Raw genomic sequence first — 26,861 nt, 5'->3', positions numbered from 1 at the left:
TCAAAGTGCTTTTAAAAGTTCCATATCATATCAGATCTTCTTTTCTGTGCTCTTTTAAACATCCATCTTAAGATGAAGCCTTGCTGAAAATGGAAAGAGGCATAGAATCTCAGAGCCAAATGGGACCTTACAAAGGTCAGTCTATCTTGTTATTCATCATTACCATACCCATGATAATATTCTCTATGTCCCCCGAAAAAAAAACGGTGGGAAGTAAAAGTGAGATAAATCTAATCATCTATGAATTGATTATTGCCATCATAAAGAAACTTCGAATTTCATAATTAAATGACGTTTATCAAGTCAGATGATGATGTAAGCCCAGTCCCCCTGACACTTATACCTAGGAATCTCTTAGGCTTAAAAACAAAAAAAAAAATCTGGCAATTTGACAACCTGTAAAACTCTCATTTTAAAAGTTCAGTTCTCCAAATAAGATAATGCATACCCCCAAAACAAACGGCCAGCAAGTCTGATATAAACATTTTTATAGCCTTCAGAATATCAGGTCCACCAGTTTTGATGGATATTTTTAACAGTTAAATTAACACGATAAAGTTAAGGCCACGCTATATATCAAACATATCAAAATATCAAAAATAGCAGCAAAAGGAAAAATCTATATGTCATAAAACAAGTAAAGCATTCTCATCAACAAATCATCAGCTACAGTCATCTTTTTAAAGCTTAAAAATCTTTTCAACTCTAAAACTGGCTCCACGCAAATATTAATTACATGCCAAACCTTGTAAGCAGTACTATGAATAACATTATAACTCTATTAATTAAAACAGTAGTTAAATCAACAACTTGTTAGACTAACAGCTTACTTGAAGAAAATTTTGCTTCCATACCACTAAGCTTCCATAAGTCACAACATCTGTGCCCTATTCAAAGATTTAATTCCAAAATAAAGGTTGATGGAAAAAACTCGTCATAAGGGTTCACAAATTAGGGTGTTATAACACTATAAGCCAAAAAAGGAAGCTGTTTAAATGAGTAGCACACAGGAATACAAAACTAGTGTCTACCTCTACAACAAGAAGAGTTGACTCCAAACACTACACCTGCTCTAAAACACAGTCCATTTGCCTACACTGCTTAAGTTTTTAAGCTCTGAATTAAAAATCAAGTCCTTCCAATGCTACATTGAGATTTTTTAAAACTGTTTTCTTCTTCCATGTGAAAACCAATGTGTTCCTTCAAAAAGTAATCAACAATTCATTTTCACAACCACTAAGAAATTATCATGTAAATAATTCCTGCATCAGCTATGCATATTACCTGGCTTCAGTCTTCCACAGAGCTTTGCCTAACTAGATCTGCCTCTGTGGAGGTATAAATATTCTCTCGGTCCTTAACATAAACGAAGTCAGGATAGTAAACTGGTAAGGTCCCCTCCAACTGTCCTCTCACTCAACTGTAAGCAACATCCCCAATTCTCCTTCATGGAATAGAACAGCATACAAATTCAATCTAGACTCTGGCATCAATTTAAAAAGGTATAGCATTAAGAACTTTCTCTTGGAACCAAGTATCTGGGGAGTCGGCATACAGAAACAGCGTACAATTAATAACATTCCATTTATCATACTATACTCTGTGTAAATCAGATTTCATTACAGTGCTGGAAACGTGGTGGTAAACTGTTAGTGGAAATTCTCAGCCCAGAAGAGACACTCAATCCCATCATGCAAACTTTGCTTCCCTCATAACCAACTACCCTGACTCACCTACCGTGTAACAGGATTCTCCTCCTTCTAAATCACACTATTCAAGAAATGTGCACACATCTCTCCTTTTAATAAATACTAGTAAAACTTCAGTTTACGGTTTTATGAAATACTGAAAACCAATCTTTGACCAAGCTTAAGTTCTGCCCCTCTACTTTTCTTACCAAGAGCCCTCAAATAAATAACTACTCGCAGTGTTGTGATACTCCTCCTCCCACCAAAGACTGGTGTCCTTATTTTCCCAAATCACTGCCTCCCATTAATTACCACTTAAGTCCATTTCTCTTGCATGAGGCAGACTTTTTTTTTTTTTTTTTTTTTTTTAGCACAGTCCTTAATAAGCAGGCTTCTAGTCTGGCATACCTGGGAAGAAAACTCAGAGACTAACTCCCAAATATGACAGGAAAACAGTAACATAACACGAGGGTCAAGAGATGGGAAACAGGCGCGTGACTGTTTTGGTTAGAACAGCCGGGGCACACAGTCCATGAAATCAGGTATTTAACACGTAAATCTTGTTCCTGCGGTTTGGTAAAATAAGCACGGGCAGTGTGAGAGACGTCCCACAAGCTGGAAGGCAGGGACGAGGGTCAATCTCGAGAGCTCCAGAAGCTGTCAGGGCAGAGCCGGGGGAGTGGGCACAAGACAGAAGAAAACTAGCTGTAGGGGATTCTGCGGCTGGGTGGGCTAAAATGGTGCCTTCTCCAGGGTGGAAGGCCATGAGAAGTGGACCCGGAGGCTTCATTCCATCGGGCTCCGGTCCCTAGGGTTTCTGGGCTCACAGCTCAAGTTTCACCAGGAAAAAAAGCGGCAAACGTGCATCCCGGCACCTTAACCTACGACGGTTCCCAGGGAATGAGCGAGGAAGTAACGGTCCCCGGAGCAAACCCGGAGTTCGGCGCACGAAGCACCATCGCCAACCCTCGGCCATCCGCACGGCGACCCGCGCGGCCGCGGGGGAGGGGAGCGGGCCGCCGGCTCAGCATTCGCTGGCCCGGCCCTTCCAGGGCCTCGCCCCGGGCGCGGCGAAAAGTTTCCAGCCAAAGTCTTCGGCACTCGCTCGCACAGCCAACCGCCTCGCTGCCCCAGAGAACGGCTGGCAGAGCCGGCCGCGGCGCCCGCACCCTCAGTGGCGGCTCCCTCAGCCCACGCCGGCCGCCGAGGTTCACCTACCACAGAGCCTGGAGAAGAGCAGCAGCGGGAAAAGCAGCAGCAGCAGCGGAGGCGGCGTCGGGGGCTGCAGCAGGAGCCCGGCTCCGAGGAGAGAAGCGGAGGAAAGTTGTGCTTTGCCGCCTCCAGGACACAGCGGGGACGGCCGCAGGGTCCGCGCCATCCCCCACCCTCCCCCCGGCCCGCTCGCCCGCCCGCCCCCCGGCTCCCCTGGCCCCGGCGCCTCAGGCTCTGGGCGGAGGCTGTGGAAGGTCCAGCGCGCGTCCCCAGCTCCCAGCTCTAGCGCCGTCGCTGCCGGCTGACACTCGGCCGAGCGCTGGCGGCTGCCTCGACACCGCCGTCGCCGACGCCACTGCCGAGGCTGAAGCGGGAGCCGCCCGCCGCCGCCACTCCCCTCCCCCCGGCACCCGCCCGCCTCGAACTCCTGGGAACTCGGAACGCACCACCCCGCCCCACGCAAGAGGGGGAAAAGAAACCGACCCTCAGAGCGGGCGCCCGACTCGCCCGCCCTCCCCGCGCAACTCCAGCTCCCGTCTGATCCCCGGGCGCAAGCCCTGTCTCCTCCCACCCCGCCCTCCTACACATGCTCCTCCCCTTTCAAAAAAAAAATATTCTTTTCATCCACTTTGATAACGGGGTTTCTCCCACAGCAGAGATTTAAAAGGGACAGGAAAATCTGGAATAGGTTAGTCGGCCCCGCCCCTCGTTCCTGCCTGGTTTCCCCCCTTTCCTGCCTTTCCAATGGTATCGCCCACTCCACCCCTCGCGGGTCCACGGAGGCCCCGGCGCCGACTGAGGCGAGGGCTGCGGGACAATCACGCTCGGCCCTCTCCTCTCCCGGGCGGCGCTCTCCCTGTGGCGGGGACCTGGGACGAGGGGGTGGGGTGGGGAGGGGAAGGCAGGAGGGGGCTGCCCTTCCGTTGCCCATGCTAAAGGTTCCTGTGTAGGAAGCTGGACGCAGCCTGCTGGACTAGTAATCTTCCTCCTCGCTGGGGCGCGGGGCACTGAAGGGAGGGAGAGACTTTCTCCTCCTTCCTGTTCCCCGGGACAGCTGTGCTCTCCGAATCCTTCCCTTCTTCCCAGCCCACTTATCCCCCGCTCGCCAAGGCACGTTTGCACAGGCATTTTTCCTGCTCTTTTCTCTGGGAGGGCGGCTTGGTAGAACGGTCGGCGGAGCTGGGCGAGGAGAGGGGTCTCAGAAGGTTTGCTTTCTTGCTTTTGCTTCTCACTGGCCGCTGGGCTGTCCACTTTCCGCGCCGGGCGACTGGCAACAGGAGGCCCTGGATTTCCCCCAACGAGTGCGTTGGTGTTTTTCTTTGGTTTTGTTTCCTTTGCATGTTCGTATGTGTAGTTTTATTTTCTTGCCTGTTTTCGTTTGATGGCAGAGAAGCGACCTCGGGAAGTATTAAACATTTGCCCGTATAAGAAGAGCGTCTGTGGTCCACCATGACCCTCGCTCACCCCAGGTGGCTGCCCGCCCTGCCCTCTCCATCCTCCCGCCTCGCGCAGTACCGGCAGCTTGACCTTGGAGCCACTGCCACATTGGTTCCGCGGGGGGAGTAGGAGGGTGGACAATTTGGACTGTCCGGCGTAGGGGGTGAATTGAAGGCAGAGGACACCAGTCCTCAGGCCTGACACTATTAATTTTATGTAGGTCCTGTCATCTCCACGAGATAGCCATAAATGTGTTCCAGTAACAGGAAAGCTGAACAAGGATCAGCCGCCCAGAAATTAGCCTGTCGCAGCTAAACTAATGCATGCTTGCGGCCAAGACCACGCTGTCCTCGGCTTTCAGTCAATAGAGTCTTCCCACCTTCCGCCCGCTGGATTACAAGGCTTTACTAACCTCCAAGGCTACAAGCCATTCTACACCCTGCCCACCTCTTTTTTCTTTCTTAACTTCTGCCTCCCTTCCAGTCTCCCAGCGCTCGGTCTAGTGCCTTTTTCCCTCCAGCCCTTTCCTCTTCCCTCCCTCCCTGTGCCTGTCTGCCTCTGTCGTCCCCTGTAAGCTTGTCTCCTGCAGCCAAGGCTTTCTATCACCTGTTCTCAAGATGCACTTATGAATAAACCTTGTCCTGCATCGCTCCGGGAGATCCCCTGATGATGATCATAATTGACAAAAATGTAGCTATTGTGACATTCCTCAGCTGTGCTGACACCACCGTTTCCCTTGAGAAAATTTCTTTTTCTATATTCGCATTCCCTAAACCTAATTTCACTGCTAAATTTAGACAGCTCACTGCGCAGCCACTAGCTAATTATCTGTTTAGATAGCACTTTAACACGTTGTTGAGACTCAGTTAAATGTTAAACAACCAAAATTTTAATATCACTAGCCAATTTCATTCCCCCAGGTTTTCCCTGATGGCTCCACATCTCCAAGAAAAGTAATTTAGCCAACATTTCAAAAAATACCAAAGGCTTAACTTGGGTAGGGGCCATCGGGCAATTGCTACAGAGACCATAAGGAATTAGCATGTTAAGTTCGTCTCAAAAAGATGACATGGAGCTTTAACAAATATATTTCCTCCATACTTACAGAAATTGAATAGTGGTCTGCTATGATCTTCTCTGACCTAAAGTGAAGAGAGAGCATGGAAGAGCATTATTTATAGATGTTATATAAGCATTAAAAGAGCACCATGCTGGTGTTTTATGTGCATATATGTATTGTATTCTAATAATAATATTTTGTGTTTATACAGCATCTTCAACTAAAGATGTCAAAGCACAAGCTCACTTCCCACGGAAGGTAGCAATTACTATTATCTACTTGACAGCTACAACCTAGGCACAGAGGTTAAGTGCTCTGCAAATACTACCAGCCAGTGGTGGTTTTCCTGCCAGAACCAAGTTCTTGCCTTCCAGTGGACACCATTGATCTCTCAAGATGATTCTTTAAGTTAAAAAGTAAGATAACTCAAATTTCTACTTTCTATAATAAAAGTGCCCAATCTTAAATTACATTCTCCTCAGATGAGTGAATTTTAGACATACTCACCCCAAGCTTTCCTGTTGGAAATTTTTACTGGCCACAGAAAAAGATTTTACATTACATATACAACTCATGTTTTTCAAGGGCAGAAATACTATTAATTTTTTAAAAACCTTTAGCACGAGAGTATTAGTGCGTTCTATGCCATTTTTAGTCTTCTAACTTCATAGATAAGTTCACATTTATTGTTTGAATAACAAACTTTAAGGAATACTTAATTATAGCTAACTTATTAATATTTCTGACACCATTGAATAACAAAGTATACATGCATTTTTTCAGAAAAAAATTATCTGAACAGAAAGCAGTGTAATCCTAATGCCAACAATAGTTTCATTGTTTTGGGTTAAGAGTACTGATGGTGTCCATCCTACTTTCGGCTCAAAGATTGTTTGCCAATTATCAAGGTTCATTAACTCTTAACTAAAAAACAAAGGTTGACATCTTAACAAAGAAGTAATTATGTACAGTGCTGGGCATTTTACATTTACTCAAATAATCCAAGTGAAAGGTTTGAGACTATTATTAGAATTTCATAGCTGACTCTGAAACAAAGGAGGTATTTTACAGGAGAGGTAAGACATTATATACTTCAGCTAATTCTTCTTAACATCAGCAAATTTTTTATAACCTGCTGTGTGAGGACGCACAGCTTTTCCTTTAGTAAAAGAGGTGAATGATGTTTTGTAGAATATTTGAACTTTGTACTATATTTGATAATAAGCTTATGTTATCCGGTTAGGATCACAGTTTTTGTAAAGAGAATTATGCAAATAATAAAAAACAAACTGCAAAATCGCAGAAAAGTCCATCCACTTGCAAAACGTTCACCAACCTTACTCTCATTAAATGCAAGTCTTTCTTACTAAACAGATCTTCCCTGTATGCTCATATGACTTTCTCCCTCCTATTTCCTTTGAATCTTTGATAAAATTTAACTTTATCATTGAGGCTCTCCAGGACCACATCATATGAAAGAGCTTCCCCCACCCTAATCCCTATGCCCTTAACTTGCTTTATTTTCTCCATTGCCCTTACCATCTGACATGTCTCTAATTTACTGTCTGTTCCCTTTCACTAGAATGAACAGTCCACAGGGGCAAGCAAGTATCTATATTTTCACTGTTAAAACTCAAGTAGGCCAGGCACAGTGCCTCCTGCCTGAAATCCCACCACTTTGGAAGGCCAAGGCTGGCAGATTGCTTGGGTCCAGGAGTTCAAGACGAGCCTGGCAACATGGCTGTGTTAGTCTGTTCTCATGCTGCTAATAATGACATACTTGAGATTGTGTAATTTATAAAGGAAAGAGGTTTAATTGACTCACAGTTCCACATGGCTTGGGAGGCCTTAATCATGGAGGAAGGCAAGGAGGAGCAAAGTGGTGGCAGGCAAGAGAACATGTCCAGGAAAACTCCCCTTTATAAAACCATCAGATCTCATGAGACTTATTCACTATCAGGAGAACAGCAGAGGAAAGACCTGCCCCCATGATTCGATTACCTTCCACTAGGTCCCTTCCACAACACGTGGGAATTGTGGGAGCTACAATTAAAGATGAGATTTGGGTGGGTACACAGCCAAACCATATCAATAGCAAAACCTCCTTTCTCCTATAAATACAAAAAAAAAAAAAAATTTTAGCCGGGTGTAGTGATGTGCTCTTGTACTCCCAGCTACTTTGAAGGCTGAGGTACGAGAATCACCTGAGCCCAGGAGGTCGAGGCTGCAGTGAGCCAAGATTGCATCCCTGTACTCTAGCCTAGGCAGCTGGAGAAAGACCCTGTCCCCCCAAAAAAACCAAAACCAGAACAAAACAAAACAAAAACCCCAAGTACCTAGAATAATGTCTGCCATATAGATTCCAAACTGGATGATTAAATGATTATTATGACATAGCATACTCAAGTGCATGTCTCATTCAGTAGAGGTTTATACTTCTTTAAGGTCTTGAACATAGGATTGATCATGTATAGTTTTTTTAAGCTGGAAGGTGGTTACTCTGGCCATTGCTTAACATTCTTGATATAATTGTTATTAGTGCTGTTTATTAAACTATTATCTCTCCACTCTGTATTCATAGTTCTGCCCTGGTTTTGTAAGGCTGGTGCTAGGACTCTGCAAACTGTGTATCTCCTTTACCGACTGGCTTCCTGACAGGTTCTATCAATAGAGGTCACTGGAGGAAATGTGGACCCCTGGAGTAAGAGAAAAGGGACTTGTTCCTTTCCATTTGCTTCTTGCTATCAGCATCACCTCAGTAGTAATAACCTGTCATCCTGTCTTTAGCAGCTGATACCAGCCTCCCACTTCTTTTACACTCTAAGTCCCAGAGTCCTCATGACTCCTCAAAAGTACCAGCACCAACTAGGCTGTTTCTGCTTCTCAGAGGTCCAAGCCCCAGCTAAGGAGGATGGCTCCTCTAAACTTCTGAGTTCTAATAACACAAACCTTCCCCTTTGTCCTTCTAGTTCTAAGGGTAGTAACAGCTTCCCACAGCTTATATCTCTAGGTCACCACAGTGCTTCCCTTTTTGATCTACAGAACCATCCCCCCATCCCTGTGTAACATTTTCATAATATTCCCTTGGTTACATAGTATAGTTTCTGTATTCCTGATTGGACCTCAACTTATTTTTCGGTGACTATTTCCCAGAATCTTCTCTTGTAACAGTTACTTTTTTCTAAGATGAGCTGCTTAAAATCACAGAGCCAACATAACTCCATCAATGTAAATAAAAACAAGGCAAATGAACAAAATTTATTCTTTCATTGGCAGTAATCCCGGTTAGCAGAGATGGGTTGGAAATAAGTAAATTTGGAGGTAATTATGTTGTCATTTCAGCAATATATACATATGCTATGTATTTTTGTTGTTGCTCCTCATCCAGGTCATGGTAAAACAAACATAAATTTCTCATTTTTAGATGGTTTAGGTGATTTTTTTATGAACTTAGCACTTGAGAATTATGAAATTAAAAACGAAAGGAATATACAATTTGATAGAAGAAAGAAGACCTTGTGTTTGATAGGTCACTAGGGTGACCATAGTTTACTATAATCTATTAGGTATTTCAAAATAGCTAGAAGAGAATAATTCAACTGTTTCTAGCAGAAAGAGAAAACAAATATTTAAAGTGATGGATATCCCAATTATACTGATTTTATCTTTACAAATTACATGAATGTGTTGTCACATGTACCCCCCCAAAATATGTACATCTATTATGTATCAGTACAAACAGATGAAATTTTAAAAATTATTTGAGAAAAGATTATTTGGACTTTTAAACTTACAATGAAAACAAACTTACGTTTTACATAACTATCTAAAGCTTAACTCTATTCATAGTATACAACTCCTGTAGAGGTGCTGGTGTTCCAAAAAATATAGTTTGAGAAACTGATATGCAGGCAGAAAGAAGAGCTATACTATATCATTATGGTAGGTAGGTTAAATAATAGGGTAGGTAGTTTTAATAAAGATGATTAAACTACTATATACTGGAGTCTGGGTTAGGTACTGGACATAGAAAACCCCAAGTCCTGACTCCAAATAGTAATAACAATATTCTTGCAAACACTGGAGGGATGTACAGTATGTGAGAGAGCAGAGGAGGACTCTCAGGTCTGCCTAAAAGAGACTGGGAATCCTTCACAGCACAGATAATATTTGAACAGTCTTAAAGAATGACTAGAAATTTTACATATGGATGGAGGAAAAGCAGCAGAGGGAATAGGAGAATGATAGATGGAAAGTTACAGAGGCATGACCAAGTACGATGTGTTCTGTAACCCACAAGCATGCCTGTGCTGCTAGAGAGTACCACACAAAGGGGAATTGGGAGATAAGGTAAAAATGAAGTTAGATGGGTAGGTAGGGATTGCTTGTACCTTGTAAGGGGCTTTGGATTTTTATCTGGTCGATCATAAGGACAAATGAATTTTGAGTAGGGGAATGACAAGATTAGATTTGCTGGAAAAGTCAGAGAAAAATGTGAAGACGGATATATTGTCGGGGGATTTGGGAGAATTATAAGTAGGAGTTTAGTAAAAAAAACTTGTTATAAGGAGCAGAGTGAATGAAGGTCGGAACTTTCATTCATGGATGAAATAAAGTGATAAAGCAGATGGAAAGGAGAAAATGAATTCAGGGGAATTTTAGTATTTTAAAATAAAATAGTTTATTTCCAGAGTGGGTTGAATATATGGTGTGGCTAGCTAGGAGGTAATAATCTAGACAACTGAGAGAAGCAAAAAACAAAAGACATGAGAGCAAAGTGATGAAAAAAAAGCACTCAAAGAAGGTAATGAAAATATGGGTAGAGGCAGAGAGATACTAGAAGACAGAACATAGAGAAGAAAATAGGGGTGGAAAAACCAAATGACAAAGGTTTACAATAATGCAATTGATGATTTTACAAATTATTGAGCAAAATTTTAGGGCAGATTTTATCATTTACTTCCGCTAAATATTGTTCCTTGGAGTCTCATGTCTGAGTTAACCAGCTTTATGTAATGTCCAGTGCAGTTTATTTTAACATTGTCAATAACCAAAAAATATTTGTTGAAGAGAGGAAGAGAGGGAAAAGAAAAGAGTAGATGGTTTTGCTGTTGTATTTAGATTGAACTGAACTAAAGAAGTCTGGTGTCTGTGTAGGTTCAGTACAGTAAAAAGCCACTTCTTCCCCCATGGGTATTTCAAAAGATCCTGCCCTAATTAATCACCTAAAGCATTGTTTCTAACTTGTACCCTTTGATATTTAACCCAAAGCGGATATTCATCAGATGCGCCATGCCCCCCAACGCAGAGAGACACACAGAAGGAGTATAATGTAATGGTAAAACCCCTGGAGCCACATTGCCTGGGTTTCAGTTCAAATCCTCATCTTGTAACCCTGGGCAAGTTACTATCTTACTTTCCTCATGTGAAAATAGGGAAAATGGTTATTTCTTCCTCACCATATTTCAGGAGAAAGTTAGTTCATATAATTAGTTTAAAAGGGGCCTAATATATAAAGCCCAAGAAATGTTAGGTGTGGCAGTAGTTTTATTATCAGTAATATTAATATTAGTATTTTATTATACTTCTGAGACAGGGTCTTGCTCTGTCACCCAGGCTGGAGTGCAGTGACACCATCACAGCTCACTGCAGCCTCGACTTCCCCAACTCAAGTGATCCTCCCACTTCAGCTTCCCAAGTAGCTGGGACTAGCAGCATGTACCAACATACCTGCTGATTTTTAATTTTTGTAGAGTTGGGGGGAGGGTCTCACTATGTTACCCAAGCTGTATTAGTATTTTAAACATACGTTTAGAAATTGCATATCAATCATAGCAGCCCGGGAGTGGAATTTTGATTAGGCTTATGTTGCCAACAATCCAACTGAAATCTCAAAACCAATTCTGATAAACTCTGACTTACATTAACCAGATTGTGTTAATTCAGCATCATTCTTTTTTGTTTACAAACCTCTGCAGTTTACCTCCTGAATAACACTCCCCAAGAGGTCTACATTTTAATCCCCCAAACCTGTGAACAATATATGGCAAAAGGGGATTAAGTTTGCAGATAGAATTAAGATTACTAATCAGCTGACCTTAAAAATAGGGAGATTATCCTGGGTTATCCAGTTGGGCACAATGTAATCACAAGGGTCCTTAAAAGTCAGAGGAAGGTAGAAGACAAGAGTAAAAGAGATGTGACCACAGAAGAATGGTCAGTAAGACACAGGTTACTGGCTTTGAAGATAGAGGAAGGGAACAGTGAAGCAAGTAATATGGCAATATCTAGAAGATTGAAAAGGCAGGCTGGGCGCAGTGCCTCCTATCTGTAATCTTAGCATGTCGGGAGGTCAGAGTGGGAGTCCAGGAGTTTGAGACCAGCTTGGGCAACATAACAAGACCCTGTCTCTACAAAAAATTTTAAAAAGTAGGTGAACATGGTGGTGCACACCTGTGGTCCCAGCTACTCTGGAGGCTGAGGTAGAAAGATCACTTGAGCCTGGGAGTTTGAGGTTGCAGTGAGCTGAGATCTCACCACTGCACCTCAGCCTGGACAACAGAGGAAGACTCCATCTCAAAAAAAAAAAAAAAGAGTAAAGACACATCTTCCCTTTAGAGCCTCCAGAAGGGAATACAACCCTGCCCATACCTTGATTTCGGCCAGTGATATCTGTGTTAGACTCCTAACCAACAGAACTATAAGATAATAAATTTGTGTTGTAAGCCATTGAATCTGTGGTAATGTTATAGCAGCAGTAGAAAACTAATCCATCCCCCAATACCCTTACCTTAACTTCTTTGACCAACACTCAAGAACCTTAACATAAAACTCAGTTTATTTATTTTTATTATTATACTTTAAGTTTAATACATGTACAGAGCGTGCACGTTGGTTACATAGGTTACATAGGTAACATGGTTACATGTGCCATGGTGGTTTGCTGCACCCATCAACCTGTCATCTACATTAGGTATTTCTCCTAATGCTATCCTTCCCCTGGCCCCCCATAACATGACAGGCCCCAGTGTTTGATGTTCCCCTGCCTGTGCCCATATGTTCTCATTGTTCAGCTCCCACTTATGAGTGAGAACATGCAGTGTTTGGTTTTCTGTTCCTATGTTAGTTTGCTGAGAATGATGGTTTCCAGCTTCATCCATGTCCCTGCAGAGGACATGAACTCATTCTTTTTTATGGCTGCATAGTATTTTATGGTGTGTATGTGCTACAGTTTGTTTATCCAGTCTATCATTGATGGGCATTTGGCTTGGTTCCAAGTCTTTGCTATTGTGAATAGTGCTGCAATAAACATACATGTGCATGTGTCTTTGTAGTAGAATGATTTATAATTTTTGGGGTGTATACCCAGTAATGGGATTGCTGGGTCAAATGGTATTTCTAGTTCTAGATCCTTGAGGAATCACCACACTGTTTTCCACAACAGTTAAACAAATTTACACTCCCACCAAGAGTGTAAAAGTGGTCCTAGTTCTCCACATCCTCTCCAGCATCTGTTGTTTCCTGACATTTTAATGATCGCTATTCTAACAGGCATGAGATGGTATCTCATTGTGGTTTTGATGTTCATTTCTCTAATGACCAGTGATGATGAGCTTGTTTTCACATGTTTATTGGCTGCATAAATGTCTTCTTTTGAAAAGTGTCTGCTCATATCCTTCACCCACTTTTTGATGGGCTTCTTTGTTTTTCTTTTCAATTTGTTTAAGTTCCTAGTAGATTCATGATATTAGCCCTTTGTCAGATGAATATATTGCAAAATTTTTCTCCTATTCTATAGGTTGCCTGTTCAATCTGATGATGGTTTCTATTACTGTGCAGAAACTGTTTAGTTTAATTAGAGCCCATTTGTCAATTTTGGCTTTTGTTGCAATTGCTTTTGGTGTTTTATTCATGAAGTCTGTGCCCATGCCTGTGTCCTGAATGGTATTGCCTAGGTTTTCTTCGAGGATTTTTATGGTTTTAGGTCTTACATTTAAATCTTTAACCCATCGTGAGTTAATTTTTGTATATGGTGTAAGGAAGGAGTCCAGTTTCAGTTTTCTGCATACGGCTAGCCAGTTTTCCCGACACCATTTATTAAATAGGGAATCCTTTCCCCATTGCTTGTTTTTGTCACGTTTGTCAAAGATCAGATGGTTATAGATGTGTGGTGTTATTTCTGAGGCCTCTGTTCTGTTCCATTGGTCTATATATCTTGTTTTGGTACCAGTACCATGCTCTTTTGGTTACTGTAGCCTTGTAGTGTAGTTTGAAGCCAGGTAGCATGATGACTCCAGCTTTGTTCTTTTTGCTTAAGATTATCTTGGGTATATGGGCTCTTTTTGGATTTCATATGAAATTTAAAGTAGTTTTTTCTAATTCTGTGAAGAAAGTCAATGGTAGCTTGATGGGAATAGCATTGAATGTATAAATTACTTTGGGCAGTATGGCCATTTTCATGATATTGATTCTTCCTACCCATGAGCATGGAATGTTTTCCCATTTGTTTGTGTCCTCTCTTATTTCCTTGAGCAGTGGTTTGTAGTTCTCCTAGAAGAGGTCCCTCATATCCCTTGTAAGTTGTATTCCTAGGTATTTTATTCTCTTTGTAGCAGTTGTTAATGGGAGTTCACTCATGATTTGGCTCTCTGTCTATTACTGCTGTATATGAATGCTTGTGATTTTTGCACATTGATTTTGTATCCTGAGACTTTGCTGAAGTTGCTTATTAGCTTAAGGAGTTTTTGGGCTGAGATGATGAGGTTTTCTAAATATACAATCATGTCTTCTGCAAACAGAGACAAATTGACTTCCTCTCTTCCTATTTGAATACTCTTGATTTCTTTCTCTTGCCTGATTATCCTGGCCAGATCTTTCAATCTTTGTTGAATATAAGTGGTGAGAGAGGGCATCCTTGTCTTCTGCCGGTTTTCAAAGGGAATGCTTCCAGCTTTTGCCTATTCAGTATGATATTGGCTGTGGGTTTGTCATAAATAGTTCTTATTATTTTGAGGTGCAGTCCATCATTACCTAGTTTATTGAGTGTTTTTAGCATGAAGAGTGTTGAATTTTATCCAAGGCCTTTTCTGCATCTATTGAGATAATCATGTCGTTTTTGTCATTGGTTCTGTTTATGATGGATTATGTATATTGATTTGCCTATGTTGAACCAGCCTTGCATCCCAGGGATGAAGCCGACTTGATTGTGGTGGATAAGCTTTATAATGTGCTGCTGGTTTCGGTTTGCCAGAATTTTATTGAGTATTATCACATAGATGTTCATCAGGGATATTGGCCTGAAATTTTCTTTTTTGGTTGTGTCTCTGCCAGGTTTTGGTATCAGGATGATGCTGGCCTCATAAAATGAGTCAGGGAGGAGTCCCTCTTTTTCTTTTGCCTGGAATAATTTCAGAAGGAAGTGTATCAGCTCTTCTTTGTACCTCTGGTATAATTCGGCTATGAATCCTTCTGGTCCTGGGCTTTTTTAGGTTGGGAGGCTATTAAGTACTGCCTCAATTTCAGAACTTGTTACTGGTCTATTCATGGATTTGACTTATTCCTGGTTTAGTCTTGGGAGGGTGTGTTTGTCCACACATTTATCAATTTCTTCTAGATTTTCTAGTTTATTAGCATAGAGGTGCTTATTAGTATTCTCTGATGGTAGTTTCTATTTCTGTGGGATCCACAGTGATATCCCCTTGATCATTTTTTATTGTATCTATTTGATTCTTCTCTCTTTCCTTCTTTATTCTTCTGGCTAGTGTTCTATCTATTTTGTTAATCTTTTCGAAAAACCAACTTCTAGATTCATTGATTTTTTTTGGAAGAGTTTTTGTGTCTCTATCTCCTTCAGTTTGGCTCTAATCTTAGTTATTTCTTGTCTTCTGCTAGCTTTTGAATTTGTTGGCTCTTGCTTCTCTAGTTCTTATAATTGTGATGTTAGGGTGTCAGTTTTAGATCTTTCCTGCTTTCTGATGTGGGCATTTAGTGCTATAAATTTCCCTCTAAACACTGCTTTAGCTGTGTCCCAGAGATTCTGGCACATTGTGTCGTTGTTCTCGTTGGTTTCAAAGAGCTTATTTATTTCTGCCTTCATTTGTTTATTTACCCAGTAGTCATTCAGGAGCAGGTTGTTCAGTTTCCATGTAGTTGTGTGGTTTTGAGTGGGTTTCTTAATCCTGAGTTCTAATTTGATTGCACTGTGGTCTGAGAGACTGTTATGGTTTTCATTATTTTGCATTTGCTAAGGAGTGTTTTACTTCCAATTATGTGGTTGATTTTAGAACAATTGCTGTGTGGTGCTGAGAAGAATGTATATTCTGTTGATTTGGGGTGGAGAGTTCTGTAGATGTCTATTAGGTCTGCTTGGTCCAGAGCTAAGTTCAAGTCCTGAAAATCCTGGTTAATTTTCTGTCTCATTAATCTGTCTAGTATTGACAGTGGGGTGTTAAATTTCCCACTATTATTGTATGTGAGTCTAAGTCTCTTTGTAGGTCTCTAAGAACTTGCTTTATGAATCTGGGTTCTCCTGTATTGGGTGCATATATATTTAGGATAGTTAGCTCTTTTTGTTGCTTTGATCCCTTTACCATTATGTAATGCCTTTCTTTGTCTTTTTTGATCTTTGTTGGTTTAAAGTCTGTTTTATCAGAGACTAGGATTGCAACCCCTGCTTTTTTTTCTTCTTTCCATTTTCTTGGTAAATATTCTTTCATCCCTTTATTTTAACCCTATATGTGTCTCCGCATGTGAGATGAGTCTCCTGAATACAGCACACCAATGGGTCTTGACTCTTTATCCAATTTGCTAGTCTATGCCTTTTAATTGGGGCATTTATCCCATCTACATTTAAGGTTAATGTTGTTATGTGTGAATTCGATCCTGTCATTATGATTTTAGCTGGTTATTTTACTCATTAGTTGATGCAGTTTCCTCATAGTGTCAATGGTCTTTACATTTTGGTTTGTTTTTGCATTGGCTGATACAGGTTTTTCCTTTCCATATTTAGTGCTTCCTTTAGGAGCTCTTGTAAGGCAGGCCTGGTGATGACAAAATCCCTCAGCATTTGCTTGTCTGTAAAGGATTTTATTTCTTCTTCACTTGTGAAGCTTAGTTTGGCTGGATACGAAATTCTGGGTTGAAAATTCTTTTCTTTAAGAATGTTGAATATCGGCCCTCACTCTCTTCTGGCTTGTAGTGTTTCTGCAGAGAAATCTGCTGTTAGTCTGATAGGCTTCCCTTTGTGGGTAACCCGACCTTTCTCTCTGGCTGCCCTTAACATTTTTTTCCTTCATTTCAACCTTGGTGAATGTGAGGATTACGTGTCTTGGGGTTGCTCTTCTTGAGGAGTATCTTTGAGGTGTTCTCTGTATTTCCTGAATTTGAATGTTGGCCTGTCTTGCTAGGTTGGGGAAGTTGTCCTGGATATTATCCTGAAGTATGTTTTCCAACTTGGTTCCATTCTCCCCATCACTTTCAGGTACACCAATCAGACGTACGTTTCGTCTTTTTCACATAATCACATATTTCTTGGAGTCTTTATTCATTCCTTTTCATTCTTTTTTCTCTAATCTTGTATTCATGCTTTATTTCATTAAATTGATCAATAGTCTCTGATAGCCTTTCTTCCATTTGGTCGATTCAGCTATTGATACTTGTGTATGCTTCATGAAGTTCTCATGCTGTGTTTTTCAGCTCTATCAGGTCATTTATGTTCTTCTGTATACTGGTTATTCTAGTTATCAATTTCTCTAACCTTTTATCAAGGTTATTAGCTTCCTTGCATTGGGTTAGAACATGCTCCTTTAGCTCAGGAGAGTTTGTTAGTACCCACCTTCTGAAGCCTACTTCTGTCAGTTCATCAAACTCATTCTCCATCAAGATTTGTTCCCTTGCTGGTGATGATTTGTGTTCCTTTAGAAGAGAAGAAGCATTCTGGTTTTTGAAATTTCCAGCCTTTTTGCACTGGTTTTTCCTCATCTTTGTGGATTTATTTACCTTTGATCTTTGCTGTTGGTGATCTTCGGATGGAGTTTTTGTGTGGTTGTCCTTTTTGTTGATGCTGATGCTGTTGCTTTCTGTTTGTTAGTTTTCCTTCTAACAGTCAGGCCCCTCTGCTGCAGTTCTGCTGGAGTTTGCTGGGGGTTCACTCCAGACTCTGTTTGCCTGGGTATCACCAGCGGAGGCTGCAGAACAGCAAAGATTGATGCCTGTTCCTTCCTCTGGAATCTTCATCTCAGACAGGTACCCACCGGATGCCAGCCAGAGCTCTCCTGTATGAGGTGTCTGTTGGCCTCTGTTGGGAGGTGTCCCCCCCGTCAGGAGGCACAGGTGTCAAGGACCGACTTAAGGAGGCAGACTGTCCCTTAGCAGAGCTCGAGCACTGTGCTGGGAGATCCACTGCTTTCTTCCGTGTCGGCAGGCAGGGACGTTTAAGTCTACTGAAACTGCACCCACAGCCATCCCTTCCCCCAGGTGCTCTTTCCCAGGGAGATGGGAGTTTTATCTATAAGTCCCTGACTGGGGCTGCTGCCTTTTTTTCAGAGCTGCCCTGCCCAGAGAGGAGGAATCTAGAGAGGCAGTCTGGGCACATTGGCTTTGTGGCGCTGTGGTGAGCCCTGCCCAGTCTCAACTTCCTGGGGGCTTTGTTTACACTGTAAGGGGAAAACTGCCTACTCAAGCCTCAGTAATGGCAGATGCTGCTCCCCCCACCAAACCTGAGCATCCCAGGTCAACTTCAGACTGCTGTGCTGACAGCAAGAATTTCAAGCCAGTGGATCTTAGCTTGCTGGGCTCCGTGGGAATGGGAGCTGCTGAGCTAGACCACTTGGCTCCCTGACTTCAGCCCCTTTTTTAGGGGAGTGAACGGTTCTGTCTCACAGGGATTCCAGGCACCAGTAGGGTACAAAAAAACAACTACTGCAGCTAACTTGATGACTGCCCAAACAGCCACCCAGTTTTGGGCTTGAAACCCAGGGACATGTGCTGTAGGCACCTGAGGGAATCTCCTGGCCTATGGGTTGTGAAGACCATGGGAAAAACGTAGTATCTGGGCTGGATAGCACCCTCCCTCTTGGCATGGTCTCTCATGGCTACCCTTGGCTAGGGAAGGGAGTTCCCCAACCCTTGCACTTCCCGGGTGAGCCAACACCCCACCCTGCTTCAGCTTGCCCTCCGTGGGCTGCACCCACTGTCTAACCTGTCCCAGTGACATGAACCAGATACCTCAGTTGGATATGCAGAAATCATCTGCCTTCTGTGTTGATCTCACTGGGAGCTGCCGACCGGAGCTGTTCCTATTCGGCCATCATGCCTGGGAAATCAAAACTCAGTTTATTTCTAACTACCTTATCTAGCTTGCCTCTCTAGGCCCTAGGCCCACTCCATTCCTGAGTAGTCTCTTTCTTTTCCTCATAAGGCCCTTAAGGACCCTGTTCCACCATAAACAAACATCTCACTCTACCTTCTCAAACTAAATGAGACATGAATTTTTATCTTAAAATTTAAGATCTTCGGCAGCCTTTTCTAAAAGAAAGCTTCTATTTATTCCACTTTCTTCAACCCACATTGCTTGAAATAGGTCTGGGTAATCTACTTCTAGACCATTGTTTGTAGCCCTTCTTCAACAACCCCCCTCCCCTGCTTTGGAATTCTGTGTCTATTTTTTTAATTTTGCTTCTACTTGAAGTCCTTGAAAAAATCAGTTGTTTTCAATCTCCTGAGAAACTCTGGTCTCAGTAGGAATTTCTCATTTAAGAGTTTTTTCTATCCTAGCCTCCTATTTTCCTACCAATTTATCATCACTGTTAAATTTATTCTTTGTCTTCCAATTTTGTCTTTGTCTTCCAATACTTATCTCCAAATCCATTACTCCCATTTAGCTTTTCTGCCTTTATATTCAGACTGGACTTCATGTTAAACTTTTCAATAATGTGCTCATCAGCCCTTGTGTGCTTTGCTAACCCCCACTAATGGCATTCAGCACTCCTGCCATACCTATCAGGAGTAGCTTCATAAAATCTCAGCAAGGTGCCAATTGTAATTCCTGATATTTCATGGTATCAAACTTCTCTTCAGGTTCTCAAAGCTATGCAAGAATCTATAGTCATCTTTTTGAAGCCTTTACAGTGACTGCTTCAAATTTTTCCCTTTCTCCTCAAGCCTCCATCCATTTCCTTAGCGCATACAGTCTCACTGGATAACACTGCTTCTTATTTCTCTGAGAAAAAAGCATTCCTAGATGAACTACATCAATTACCTTCTAATGTGTTGGGGTGATTAGACCCAACACCAGGCCGTGGGGGCTACAAAGTCTGGTGGAGTCAAAGGAATGAGAAAAGACAAGTTAAGAGTGCATAAGATGGATCCAGGGGCCAATGCTGGTATAGAGGCTGCGAAGGTCCTGAGCTCTGGGAGCCCACACTATTTATTGGTGATCAAAGAAGCAAGTGGTGAGGATGTGTGGATGTGGGGATAAACAGGTGAGGACATGAGGACGTGGTGGTAGAAAGGTAGCGGTGCATCAAGCGTAGCTGTGACGGTTTAGCATTTTCTTTGACGCATATGTAATATGCTCTGCTACCTGAGATAATGGAAAACATGTTTATGAGCCTGGGAGAGCAACCAACAAGTCTGTGCACATTTCAGAGGCCACGAGGGGTTTTATGCCCTGAGCCCTGGATTCCATCCAAGCCATGAGGGGTGCTATGACCTGGGCTTAGATTTGTGATGTGGCAGGACAGCCTTCCACCCTTTGGCACAGAGCTTGGTGTTTAAAAGGCCACGAGGGGTTTTAGACCCTCGACTCCAGACATCTTCCAAGATTCTTTTATATTATGGCAGACAAGCCAGTCTGGCCTCAGCTCTTCTACTAACACTAATGTAACTTCTCTTGTCACCCTTTCCTCTCTCTCAGCAATAATTTCAAAGTTTGTTGACTGTAACATTATCTCCACCCTCCCCCACAAATCAGAACCTATAAATGGCTATATTATAAGCAGCTGAAGATGGAAGAGCATAGATACAATTCACCTCTTAAAAATAGATCCAACACTGAATTTCAGAATCAGGAACCCAGCTTCAAAGATAACAGTCTGCTGATAGTTCAGCTGCCCTCTTGTACCCTAGAGTCTTTTTGTTATGGGAATAAAGAGCCAAAGGAGTTGACCTAGTAGACAGAATTAAATTGGAGCACTATCAGCCAGCTTGTCAAGGGAATCAGTTCTATTTGTTTCATAATCAAATACTTTAATGCTCAGCTGTTGCCATTCACTATTTGAAAATATCATTATGGCATAAAATGTATGTGAATATTTGGGTAAACAGATTTTGTTGATTTCATATTCCCAGTAGCTGGGACCAAGGTGTGCCCCACCATGTCCAACTGATTTTTTAAATTTTTTTGTAGAGACAGGGTCTTGCTATGTTGCCCAGGCTGGTCTCAAACTCCTGGACTTGCACCTTGACCTCCCAATGTGCTAACATTACAGATTTCATTGTTTTTATATTTTGTTGTCTTCAAATCTGTGAAAATCTGTTTTCACGGATTTTGTTGTGTTTCTGTAACTAGATGTGCTAGAACCTCAAGATTAGAGGGAATCTTTGCTCTCTAATTATTCTCTTTTTTGGGACTCCTTTCCTATCTATCTATTTTCATAACTATCTTCATGGTTACTTAAATTAATGTGAAATATATTCAATTATTGAAAAATATCTAGGCATTCATGCTTCCAATACAATTATATTAGTCAGGGTTTTCCAGAGAGATAGAACCAATAGGATACATACATATGTAAGTACGTAGGTAAATAGATAGGTAGATATATGATTGATTTATAGATAGATAAATAGGTACATGATAGATAGATAGATAGATAGATAGATAGATAGATAGATAGATAGGATTTATTAGAGGAATTGGCTCGTGTGATTATGGAAGCTGAGAAGTCCCCCCACAGGTTATCTGCAAGCTGAAGATTTTGGAATGCCAGCATCATGGCTTAGTATAAGTTTAAAAGCCTTGGAACCAGGGAAGTGGGTGGTGTAATTCTCAGTTTGAGATCAAAGGTCTGAGAATCCAAGGTGGGGTTGCCACTGGTGTAAGTCCTGGAGTCCTAAGGCTAGAGAGCCTGGAGTTCTGATGTCCAAGGACAGAGAGAGGAGAGCATCCAACCTCCAGGAGAGAGAGAGGGGAAATCTTTTTCTGTCCTTTTTTGTTCTGTTGGGCCTCCAGCCAATTGGATGGTGCCTGCCCACATGGAGGCAGATTTTCTCCACTCTGTCCACTGACTTACAGTCCAATCTCCTTTGGAAGCACCCTCACAGACGCACCCAGAAGTATTGCTTTACAAGTTCTGTGGGTATGCCTTAGTCCAGTCAAGTTGACACCTAAAATTAATCATCACAATGAATATGTCACTTTTTGGTAAATTTCTGTATAACATAAGAGAAATCCCTGAGAAAGGGACTCTTTTGCCTATGGTAAAATAACCATTCCGAACAGTTTTTGTCCCTGAAGGGATTATTAACAATAAATGAAGGAACTGCCCTTTTGAATACTCTAATAAAAGATACACTGCATTTATTCAGCAAATATTTATTCCACATCTTCCATGCTCCATCCGGTGGAGTTGTAGCAATGAATAAGTCATATATGTCTTTCATTTCTATGACTTTTCAGTTTGGCATGAATGGTAGATATTAAATGAATATCATGCATTTAATTATTTAGTCTCAATTTTATGAATGTTATGAGGAAAGGCACAGGGTGCCAGAAGATACATACTGAGGGAACAAAATTAATATTTTGTGGACAAAAATAGCTTTGTTGATGAACTGTTGTTTAGGCTAAGACCCAAAGGATAAATTAATATTAACCCTATGGAAAGTGCTTGTGTGTGTGTGTGTCTTGATAGAGGGGTTTAGAAGCCAAGTTTGGTTAATTTGAAAAATTAGAGCAGGAACATATGCCTTTTATTTGTGTTCCCCTCTCAATCACAGGAGCTGAAAGCCTGCAAACTACATTCTGTTAAGTCTTTGGTAAACACATTTCATATTAATTTCTGTTACAAGGCAGCAGAAATAGGCACAGTGCCTCCAACATATCAAAGGAAAGTAAAGGCTAGTGGAAGGGGATAACAGCTTCCTGACCTCCAGGTAATATTTCATTCATTGAAACGGTTCTTGGATTCTGTTTTTCCAGCTGTACACTGACTAATACAGGATAGAGTAATGGCATAAGAGCCTAATGATGTTAAAAGGGACCAGGTAAAGGATATTCTTATGGGTTGTATGAAGTATATTGGATTTCATTGTAACAGCAATGGGAACCCATTGAAGGATTCACAATAGAGAAGAAATATCAATTTTCCATTTTTAAAACGAGCAATTTGCCACGAAGAGAATGGATTTGGTGAAAATAAGAGTGAATTCAAGAGTGGATATAAGAATTCAAATAAGAAATTATGGTAGTTAGATCCAAAGTGATAAAAGTGGAGAAGTTGTCAGAGCTGAAAAGAAATTGATAGGACTTGGGGCTTGGTTGGATTTAGGGGGTAAGATGGAAAAAGTAAAGGATGATTCTAAGATTTCTGACATGAGCACTGGGTAGATGATGATGTAATTCACTGAGATAAGACAATTTTAGGGACAAATATCATAATTTGAGTTCAAATTGCATATGAGATATACAAGCAGATATGCTGAGTATAGTTATATATGTAGATGTAGAACTCATAACATCAATCTATGCTGCGAAGTAAGTTTAGAAGTCATCAGCAAATTGATTATATTTGCAGCCATGTAAATATATGAGATCTGTTAGGACATGAGCATATTGTGAGAAGAATAAGGTCTAATCCTAAGAAATGGGAATATTTAAATGACATGCTGAAGAAAAGGTAGTGCCAGAAAAAGAAAATGAGAAGTGGCCAGAAAGGAAAAAGGGAAATTAAAATGTGGCATCATAGAAACTGAAGGACAAGAATATTTCTAGAAAGAGGAAGTAATTAATTATGCTGAATACTATGATTGAATGAATACATTGGTAATCTCAGCAAGAGCAAGTAACAGAAACCAAACAGTTGCTAATATAAACAGACACTGAATTTGTTTAAAGGATGTTAGGTAATTTATTAAATCTCTGAGAGGTGTGGTAAACCACATTAGAGTCCAGAAGCAGAAACAATGCCCAACCAAATGTTGCAGAAGTAATCAAGAGAAGATACTATTGATGCAGCCAATGGACACTAGCTGCCACATTTGGCAGCAGGGAGAAGACTTGAACTATGCATTAGACACCACTTTTTACACTGCTGCCATGATCACTTCTGAAACTCAGTTTCCCTGCAACTGTCACCACCACAAAAGACTTTCTTGAGGGCCACATTATTCACAGGTCAGTGCCCCTGACCTACCTAGTAATGGAAACAGAAGCTAGGTTGAAACTAATGGTGGAATAAATGGAAGACGAGAATTTGAGAAGAAAAAAAAAAGAATACAGTTGACGTTTGAACGATGCAGGAGTTAGGGGTGCTGACTCCCTGCACAGTCAAAATTCCACGTGTAATTTTTGACTTCCCGAAACTTAACTACTAATAGCTTACTGTTGGCATTACTGATAACATAAACAATTGATTTACAGGTATTTTGTATGTTATATGTATGATATACTTTATTCTTACAAGAAAGTAAGCCAGATAAAAGAAAAGGTTATTAAGAAAATCATAAGGAAGATAAAGTATACTTACTATTTATTAACTGGAAGTGGATCATCGTAAAGGTCTCCATCCTCATCATTTTCACATTAAGTAGGCTGAGGAGGAGGAAGAAGAGGAGGGGTTGGTCTTGCTGTCTCTAAGTTAGCATAGGCAGAAAAGAACCCACATGTAAGTGAACCCATGGAGTCCAAACCCATGTTGTTCAAGGGTCAACTGTAGATAACTTTTCCAAGACATTTAAAAGAAAGGTGAGAGAGCAGTGGCTGCAAGTCAGCATGACATCCACAGAGAGTTTTTCAAGATTAGAAAGATATAGCAAGTAGGGAGAAGCTAATAATATTAGGAAGTTAGAAGGTGTTTTAAGATATAAGATTACCTGAGTAACAAGACAAGAATGCTTACTATTACAATATTGTCTAACATTATTCTGAGGATACCAAACATAGAAAATGAAAAAAGAATTTTGAGGTTTAAATATGAGAAAGGAAGAGGTTAAATTATTACAATTTTCAAGTAATATAATTATATTTGTGAAAATCTTAAGACAATTTTTTTAAGATCAGAATTCAATAAGGTGACTGACTAAAAAATTTGTATACAGAAATTAGCAGCCCTCATATATTGAAACAACAGTGAGTTAGGAGATCTAATAAAAGACAAAATCCACTTACAATACCAATAAAAATGATAAAATACCTAGAAATGATCTTAACAAGAAATACGTAAAATTTATATGAAGAAAACTTCAAAATATAAATTACAAAAGTAATAGAAGAAACCATAAGGTTTTTTTGTAATCATGGATTAGAAAAGGATTTTCCAAGTATATAACAAAAGCCAGAAGTCATCAAAGTAAAACTTTAATAAATCTGATTATAAAAAATTTCCTGCATGGCAAAAAAAAAAATACAACACACATTACAAAAGCCATCTTTACATATAAATAATGTCTACAATTCAATTTTCTAAAAGTATAACATGAGAAAATAGGAAAGGGATATGAACAGAGAAAAGCAATCAGAAATGGATTTTAAATATTTGAAGAGGCTCAATCTTATAATAGGCAAAATGTTAATTAAAATTATGAAATCAGCAAAACCCTTGTGATGGCCTTGTGTTAGGTGAGTTTTACTGCTTGTTGGGGCTTAGAAAACAATACCCCAAAATGAAGGCTTCAGGAGTAGCCTCAGAAGCAAAGGTGTTTCTTTGACCTTCTCCTCCCCTCCTGTCTCTGGCCTTTCATTCTTCCTTGAGGCTAGCCACAACTAGAATCCATCTTTCCCAAGGCAGATCACAGAAACCAGAGACCCTTTCCCCTAAAACCAGCCATAAAACTTAAAAATATTACTCCAGTTTGCCCCCATGCCCCCATTTTCTGTGTAAAAATTGGCCATAAAGAAATTATCTGACTTGTCTTGTTCGATTGTAGGGCATAAGACTTCCATTCCAGAGGGGGTCCTGTCCCATGTCCAGAAGGAAGAAATGCATGCTCGAGAGGTCAAGAATCTAGGCAGACAGGCCTTACTGGGTTTCCCCACTCAGTCTATTAGCATTAGATAATATCCTTTGTGTTCAGTCATATTTCTACATGGCTGTACATACTTCATTTAACCTGAGAATAAAAATAGACAGTTTTCCCTGTTTCTTTGGGTATTCATTCTGAAAGCTCCCATATGCATAAAAGTATAATCAAATAATTTTATATGCCTTTTCTCCTTTCAGCCTGCCTCTTAGTGATTTTCAGCAAACCTTCAGAGGGCAAAGGGGATGTTTTCCCATGGCCCCTACACTCTCATACATTTTTGGTGGGACTGTCATTTGATTTGATCTCTACGGAGGATAATTTGGCAATATTTATCATAATTACAATGGCGTTTACCCTTTAGCCAAGTAATCCCATTAATAGGAATTTAACTCATAAACATATTTTCAGATATGTGAAATAATGTACACAAATATTCATTGCAATGTTGCTTATAATAGTAAAAGTTTGGAGACAATGTAAATGTCCATCAATAGGGTCAGGTTAAATAAATTATACAACATCCCTAATTTATACTATGCAATTTAAAAAGAATGAATCAATACTTTGTGAATCAATATTGTGTCTAAGATGTATTTTAAGTGAGAAAAGCGAGATATGCCACAGTGTATAAAGTGTGTTGCTTTTTTTTTAAGCTTGAGAAAATATTTGTATGGATTTACTTAGGTGTGCATAGAATATCTCTGGCAGTATACCTGCCCCTAAGAGAAGATAGATGACTGGGGCTAGAAATAAAAAAGAAATTTTCTGTCATAATCCCTTTGTAATTTTTGAATTTTAGACATTTAAATATGTTGCTTACTGAAAACAGTTAAAACTTGAGCAAAAAGCATGAGATTCCTGGAAATATATAAAGGAATATATGCCAGAATAGTGGAGAGATCGGCCTTGCATGTAAGAGGAAACACTTCCTCCATTTTTACAGATCAGAAAGAATACAGGGGAGTTGTAGCATTGATTTGGTGCAGGAAGTTGAAGGGTTGAAGAAATTTTTTGAATGACGCTTTTTTTTAAGGGAGGATGCAAAGTAATGAGAGTATAAGAGATGAGTAGAAGTTTGAAATAATTATTGTGAATATAGGAGAGTGAGTTGACTACAGGAGTGTAAAATTGCAAGGCAGTATTAAGGGCCAAGTAAAGGTTAGGCATTAGAGATCAAAACTGATTTCTATTTGCTCAGTTGTCTGATATTTCACCATCAACTC

At 40.7% G+C, this 26,861-nt stretch overlaps 2 protein-coding genes across 24 annotated transcripts in view; one reads left to right on the top strand and one right to left on the bottom strand.

Moving 5' to 3' along the window:
* Nucleotides 1-3,266, bottom strand: part of NECTIN3 (nectin cell adhesion molecule 3) — a 130,548-nt gene extending 127,282 nt beyond the window's left edge. For 7 of the 10 annotated variants that reach the window (XR_001713521.4, XR_010155688.1, XR_010155689.1 and 4 more), the window contains exon 1: nt 2,907-3,066. Coding sequence is in view for 4 of the 10 variants with exons in the window: in XM_024355601.3 (XP_024211369.2) it covers nt 2,907-3,066 (160 nt within the window). In the remaining 6 variants the exon portion in view is untranslated. Of the gene's footprint in view, nt 1-2,573 lie in introns of all 10 variants that reach the window. The other 3 variants (XR_010155687.1, XM_063806959.1, XM_016941623.4) reach the window with 2 other exon arrangements.
* An 84-nt stretch (nt 3,267-3,350) lies between these two features.
* Nucleotides 3,351-26,861, top strand: part of LOC460575 (uncharacterized) — a 510,143-nt gene continuing 486,632 nt past the window's right edge. For 9 of the 14 annotated variants that reach the window (XR_010155691.1, XR_010155698.1, XR_010155694.1 and 6 more), the window contains exons 1-2: nt 3,921-4,010; nt 5,609-5,813. The gene's annotated coding sequence lies outside the window, so the exon portion shown is untranslated. Of the gene's footprint in view, nt 3,589-3,920; nt 4,011-4,112; nt 4,202-5,608; nt 5,814-26,861 lie in introns of those variants that run through there. The other 5 variants (XR_010155699.1, XR_010155695.1, XR_010155702.1 and 2 more) reach the window with 2 other exon arrangements.

The sequence above is a fragment of the Pan troglodytes genome, chromosome 2, assembly GCF_028858775.2.
Source record: "Pan troglodytes isolate AG18354 chromosome 2, NHGRI_mPanTro3-v2.0_pri, whole genome shotgun sequence".
Lineage (NCBI taxonomy): Eukaryota > Metazoa > Chordata > Mammalia > Primates > Hominidae > Pan > Pan troglodytes.
This window is presented reverse-complemented; position numbering and strand designations above follow the sequence as displayed.